The sequence below is a fragment of the Mizuhopecten yessoensis genome, unplaced genomic scaffold (genome assembly GCF_002113885.1).
Source record: "Mizuhopecten yessoensis strain PY_sf001 unplaced genomic scaffold, ASM211388v2 scaffold716139, whole genome shotgun sequence".
In the NCBI taxonomy this organism is placed as follows: Eukaryota; Metazoa; Mollusca; class Bivalvia; order Pectinida; family Pectinidae; genus Mizuhopecten; species Mizuhopecten yessoensis.
Window position 1 is genome coordinate 107878 of NW_018479967.1, and position 6892 is coordinate 114769.

The 6892-nt window shown below is 43.2% G+C and overlaps 1 protein-coding gene across 1 annotated transcript; it reads left to right on the plus strand.

Moving 5' to 3' along the window:
- Positions 1-3808: 3808 nt before the first annotated feature.
- LOC110441819 lies at positions 3809-5837 on the plus strand. The gene is made up of 2 exons (XM_021485085.1): positions 3809-4164; positions 4308-5837. Exons 1-2 carry the CDS (start codon positions 3906-3908, stop codon positions 4883-4885), a joined length of 837 nt encoding a protein of 278 aa, XP_021340760.1. The 5' UTR covers positions 3809-3905; the 3' UTR covers positions 4886-5837.
- The last annotated feature ends 1055 nt before the right edge of the window (positions 5838-6892 follow it).

Below are 6892 nucleotides of genomic sequence, written 5' to 3' on the forward strand. Positions count from 1 at the left end.
TTGACATCATAGAGAACATGGGTGGCGCGGAGGATAGCGGACCTGCCTTTTACCAAGGCGACGAGGTTCGATTCCACGATCATACGTAAAAAGGTATGGGGCTACCTTCCTGACAACGTGGGTTTTCTCCCGGTTCTCCGGTCTCCTCCCACATTAAGACCATGCGCGCTAAAATCAGGGGCAATATTTGAGAGCGATTAATATAAGTTGTTTAGAAATGTTTCATATTTCTTGTAAAAATAAATAAATATTGTTTTTAAAAAGAGGACACAATGTTAGGTAGGCCATTTGTTGCAGCACCAAAGAAGAACATTGCTGCTGTGAGAGCAATAATTATTGATGATAGTCGGTATACTGTTTCTGAGCCCATTTGATTAGCAGTTCAGAAGGCAGTACACATCACATTCTGAGTAAGAACAAACTATATACAACATACTTGTGATTACTGACACTAGTGACAGATTTTATAAAATGGCCCTCGTACAGAAAATGACATAATCTCAGAGGAGCTTTTCACCGACCTATATATACATACAAACAGATGAGCACACGGACATGTAATAATTTATTTGTAAATAAGTGATGTATATTATATTCACTTTTATATATGTACCATAGATTCCCTGTTCGCTGGGTATGAAATATACGGCAGCAGTCGCTCTGAAAACATTTCCACGAATTAACGAATAAAATATTGAAATATATTGTTGTCCAAAATGGCTGGGTAGGTTGTTCATATATACAGGTTGCTGTATACTTTCGCAAGGACAAAAACAATCGGGAACCGTCGGCACTTTCCGTAAACGAGAAAATACTCGTACACGGAAAGTGCCGACGGTTCCTGATTGGGACAATGTACGTTTGGTATGCTTTATCGTAACCAACATCATATAGCGTTGGAGGTAGATGTTGACCTTCAATCTTGATCTATTTAGATATTTTAGTTCGACGATGTTACGATATACGATGTTGTCAATCTCTCTACTCCCTCCGACAGATTAAAGTACGGCCTGTGTAGGGCCTTACTCCCTCCGATAGATTAAATTACGGTCTGTGTAGGGCCTCAATACCTCCGACAGATTAAATTACGGTCTATGTAGGGCCTCACTCCCTCCGACAGATTAAAGTACGGCCTGTGTAGGGCATCACTCCCTCCGACAGATTAAATTACGGTCTGTGTAGGGCCTCACTCCCTCCGACAGATTAAATTACGGCCTATGTAGGACCTCACTACCTCCGACAGATTAAAGTATGGCCTGTGTAGGGCCTCACTCCCTCCGACAGATTAAATTACGGTCTGTGTAGGGCCTCACTACCTCCGACAGATCAAATAACGGTCTGTGTAGGGCCTCACTCCCTCCGACAGATTAAAGTACGGCCTATGTAGGGCCTCACTCCCTCCGACAGATTAAAGTATGGCCTGTGAAGGGCCTCATTCCCTCCGACAGATTAAATTACGGTCTGTGTAGGGCCTCACTCCCTCCGACAGATTAAAGTACGGCCTGTGTAGGGCCTCACTCCCTCCGACAGATTAAAATACGGCCTGTGTAGGGCCTCACTCCCTCCGACAGATTAAAGTACGGCCTGTGTAGGGCCTCACTCCCTCCGACAGATTAAAGTACGGCCTGTGTAGGGCCTCACTCCCTCCGACAGATTAAAGTACGGCCTGTGTAGGGCCTCACTCCCTCCGACAGATTAAAGTATGTCCTGTGTAGGGCCTCACTCCCTCCGACAGATTAAAATACGACCTGTGTAGGGCCTCACTCCCTCCGATAGATTAAAGTATGTCCTGTGTAGGGCCTTACTCCCTCCGGCAGATTAAAGTACGGCCTATGTAGGGCCTCACTCCCTCCGACAGATTAAAGTATGGCCTGTGAAGGGCCTCATTCCCTCCGACAGATTAAATTACGGTCTGTGTAGGGCCTCACTCCCTCCGACAGATTAAAGTACGGCCTATGTAGCGCCTCACTATCTCCGACAGATTAAAGTATGGCCTGTGTAGGGCCTCACTACCTCCGACAGATTAAATTACGGTCTGCGTAGGGCCTCACTCCATCCGACAGATTAAAATACGGCCTGTGTAGGGCCTCACTCCCTCCGACAGATTAAAGTATGTCCTGTGTAGGGCCTCACTCCCTCCGACAGATTAAAATACGACCTGTGTAGGGCCTCACTCCCTCCGATAGATTAAAGTATGTCCTGTGTAGGGCCTTACTCCCTCCGGCAGATTAAAGTACGGCCTATGTAGGGCCTCACTCCCTCCGACAGATTAAAGTATGGCCTGTGAAGGGCCTCATTCCCTCCGACAGATTAAATTACGGTCTGTGTAGGGCCTCACTCCCTCCGACAGATTAAAGTACGGCCTATGTAGCGCCTCACTATCTCCGACAGATTAAAGTATGGCCTGTGTAGGGCCTCACTACCTCCGACAGATTAAATTACGGTCTGCGTAGGGCCTCACTCCATCCGACAGATTAAAATACGGCCTGTGTAGGGCCTCACTCCCTCCGACAGATTAAAATACGGCCTGTGTAGGGCCTCACTCCCTCCGACAGATTAAAATACGGCCTGTGTAGGGCCTCACTCCCTCCGACAGATTAAAATACGGCCTGTGTAGGGCCTCACTCCCTCCGACAGATTAAAGTATGTCCTGTGTAGGGCCTCACTCCCTCCGACAGATTAAAATACGACCTGTGTAGGGCCTCAATCCCTCCGACAGATTAAATTACGGTCTGTGTAGGGCCTCACTCACTCCGACAGATTAAAGTACGGCCTGTGTAGGGCCTCACTCCCTCCGACAGATTAAAGTACGGCCTGTGTAGGGCCTCACTCCCTCCGACAGATTAAAGTATGTCCTGTGTAGGGCCTCACTCCCTCCGACAGATTAAAATACGACCTGTGTAGGGCCTCACTCCCTCCGATAGATTAAAGTATGTCCTGTGTAGGGCCTTACTCCCTCCGGCAGATTAAAGTACGGCCTATGTAGGGCCTCACTCCCTCCGACAGATTAAAGTATGTCCTGTGTAGGGCCTCACTCCCTCCGACAGATTAAAGTATGTCCTGTGTAGGGCCTCACTCCCTCCGACAGATTAAAGTACGGACTGTTTAGGGCCTCACTACCTCCGACAGATTAAAGTACAGCCTGTGTAGGGCCTCACTCCCTCCGACAGATTAAAGTACGGACTGTGTAGGGCCTCACTCATTCCGACAGATTAAAGTACAGCCTGTGAAGGGCCTCACTCCCTCCGACAGATTAAAGTACGGACTGTGTAGGGCCTCACTCCCTCCGACAGCAGCCTGTGTAGGGCCTCACTCCCTCCGACAGATTAAATTACGGTCTGTGTAGGGCATCACTCCCTCCGACAGATTAAAGTACGGCCTGTGTAGGAGTGTATGGCCTCACTTTATTAAATACTAATTTGGTGTAAAGCCACTCCCTTACAGTGTAAGGTTACACTTTTAAATATCGATTTGGAGTTAAGGAACTCCCTTACGGTGTAAGTTAACACTTGTACACCAATTTTGTATTCAAGTTACACCTACTGTAGGTATACTTTAAACATTTCTATGCTGTGATTAACTTTACACCATAAGTGGTGTTATCATTCATTTTACACTGATAACGGAGTAAAATCAAACGCCAAAAACACCGATATGAGGTAAAGTTAACACTAAAAGTTTACAGCTGGAGTTATTCTGGTATCAGCGAAACTCCGCTGATCGCGTCACAATAAGCATGACGTCATAATAACTAATAAGGCATAATTGAAATACCCATAATTCTTTCCATAGCTACAGTATACAGACTTTTATGTCGGCTTGTTTTCTACTGCTACTACTACTACTACTACTACTACTACTACTACACAAAGCGACCGTCAGCTACTAAAGAAGTAAGAAATACAATGGATGAAGCAGAATTGAACGAACTGAGGATGTTGTCATCTTATCAGGGCTCATTTAAATCCAAACGTCTGAAGAAAACTATCAAGGATAAATGTTTGGTGATCGGGGAAACAACAATGTACTACGGGAATTTCGGATCCGTCCAGGTATTGTCTCCGATTCCGGGATCCCCAAGTCCAGACGGTGAAGCAGGGAGTGTTCACATCCGCCCAGACAGTCCAGAGGAAGCTGTTTTGTCACCTCAGACTGAACAACACGGTAAACGACACATTAAAATACCATTGCGATTATTATACTTACATCTATTTGACTTTTATATTTATTGAGATTTTAAAAAAGAACTTGACATCTCAAACTGAAATATCATGAGTTTTACCTATGCGATTACTTATTTTCAACAGTAACATCAAAGAAAGGGAAAATGGCCTCTTCAAAAAGAAAGAAGAGTACAGCGGGAGACAAGAAGAAGACATCTCAAAAGTATGGTTTGCCCCCATTAAAAGCTGCTCCTGCCAGCAACAGTCGACGACCACCACAGATGTCGAGAGGAAGAGAACCGTGCAGTTTTCGACCATCAGGCGACAACGAAACTAGGGAAAATGACCTCATGTCTACAGACACATGGATTCCAAAACCAGGCTTCAAACCAAGAGAAAAGAAAACAATAACAAAGAACGCTTTTACATCAGAGTCTTCAAACTTAAAATATGGATCTCTTGGTAAACTAATTGAACATACAAAAAGAGTACAAGCTTCCTCTTCTCTTATAACAGCTTCCTTAGGTGGTGTCCGCCTTCCTGCCATTCGTGGAGCAACAAGAGCCTCCGAAACCCGACAGACCTTTCCACCAACTGCCCAGTACATCAATATCTATAAGGATGATGGTCATCTCCCTCCCCTCAAGGTCAGCACAATGTCAATTGCCAACAGGAGATTGCATGACGAGCATGACGAAAACACAAACGGTTGCCACAGGTAGACGGCTGGTTTCAAATATCCAAAACTTGATTAGTCAATTAATCTTTTCTACTCTCTTTTTCAAATGACAATTACATTTGTGATTTGGAACTTTGTAAGATAATCCAAAGCACGTGTGTAAATTAAAACATTTCGCACGGGATAAAGTTGACAAATCGAACTTTCCCTACTGATATAGAGTTGGCCATCCGAAATACATCTTTGAGGATACGGGAAATGTGTTCACCCGAGACACATCAATGGCTACCACTCTGTTAAAAGACATTCACGCTACGGAGCTTTACCATTCCTTTCCTCGGGCCATGCATCCGTGAATCGGTAGAATACTATATGGAGCTAAGGTAGTTGAACTTTTAGCGGTGAAATCATGCCTACAGCAATCATCAAAATGTCTAGCCCACAAGCAAGATTGAACGCGATTCATCTTCTTTGGTCATGGTTCCTGACATGCATCACACTTTTCACCGGCAATGGGATGGAATGGAATCAAGGAAAAGGTATCATGATGCTGGTGAGATGCTGATAAATCTATCTGGACAGATAAGGGATGATTTTTGGGAATACAAATAACTAGAGGTATGGCTGGATTCGGAAGGATGCCAATACTTGATGACATAGCTCGTCGTTTCCGACGGTTTTAGGGATGACACTTGAGAGGACACGTGAATGAAGCTAACTTATCGAATAATGTATGATATTTTCTTACAATTTGGTTGTGGAACTAGTGGAATGTATGATGAGGTGACGGGGATAGACTCCCAAATCATGTCGAGTGATATGATTGAAGATCAAGATAGGAAACGTCAAACATCGCGAGAACTAGTGCACTGTTCGAGACTTTGATGATGAAAACTATTTGTTTTCAAACACTATTTGAAGGACATTTCAATGTTACATGTGTTCTTTAAATTGTTTTTTGTTATTATTTATTGTGCGTTATATTTTTGCTATTGAGATTGATGATGATTTTAGTTTTGTTTAATTAAAATTCTCTTTACAGACAAATATCTCTTTTTTTTTTTTTTTTATAACGATACATGTATGTATTCCCTAAAAAAAAGTTGGTGATATTAATAAGCTGCGGAAATCGTATCTCAAAGGTCTGTGGTCGATTTTAACTATTTGAAACATCATTTGTTGGACATGATCAAATATATATGCAAGTTTAAATTCTCAGATCTATAAAAGACCGACATACATTATCATTATACAACGTTATTATTTCACACCTCCTGATTGACTGGAATTGTGTACGATTCCCGACAAAAGAAAACTGGTACAAAGAGCTGATTGACTACGTGTTTCTGAAAAAAGATCGACAAGCGTTGATGGCAGTGTTATTCCTTTTACTGCAGTCTTGTACAGTCTGTAACATCCTGGTGTGTTGACGCTGTAGTACAAAAGGTCTTGTACAGTCTGTAACATCCATGTGTGTTGACGCTAGCGCTGTAGTACCAAAGGTGTCGACTTTTTGTTTTTGTCGAGGCTATGATAAACATGTTGTCCTTGGGTGTTGAAGCTATGATAAATATGTTGTCGTTGGTTGTCGAGGCTATGATAAACATGTTGTCGTTGAGTGTCGATGCTATGATAAATGTGTTGTCCTATGGGTGTTGAGCCAATGATAAATATGTTGACCTTGGGTGTTGAGGCTATGATAAACATGTTGCCCTTGGTGTTGAAGCTATGATAAATATGTTGTCGTTAGTTGTTGGAAAATATGTTGTCCTTGGGTGTTGAAGCTATGATAAATATGTTGTCCTTGGGTGTTGAAGCTATGATAAATATGTTGTCGTTGAGTGTCGAGGCTATGATAAATGTGTTGTCCTATGGGTGTTGAGCCAATGATAAATATGTTGACCTTGGGTGTTGAGGCTATGATCAATATGTTGTTCTTTGGTGTCCGAGGCTATGATAAATATGTTGCCGTTTGGTGTCGAGTCTATGCTAAATATGTTGTCCTAGGGTGTTGAGGCTATGATGAATATGCTGTCGTTTGGTCAATGAT

Bases quoted from the DNA above. Each gene is read 5' to 3' on its own strand.
- LOC110441819 (XM_021485085.1), top strand. From the start codon at position 3,906: ATGGATGAAGCAGAATTGAACGAACTGAGGATGTTGTCATCTTATCAG. The intron at 4,165-4,307 runs GTAAACGACACA...TATTTTCAACAG, and splicing joins ACCTCAGACTGAACAACACG to TAACATCAAAGAAAGGGAAA.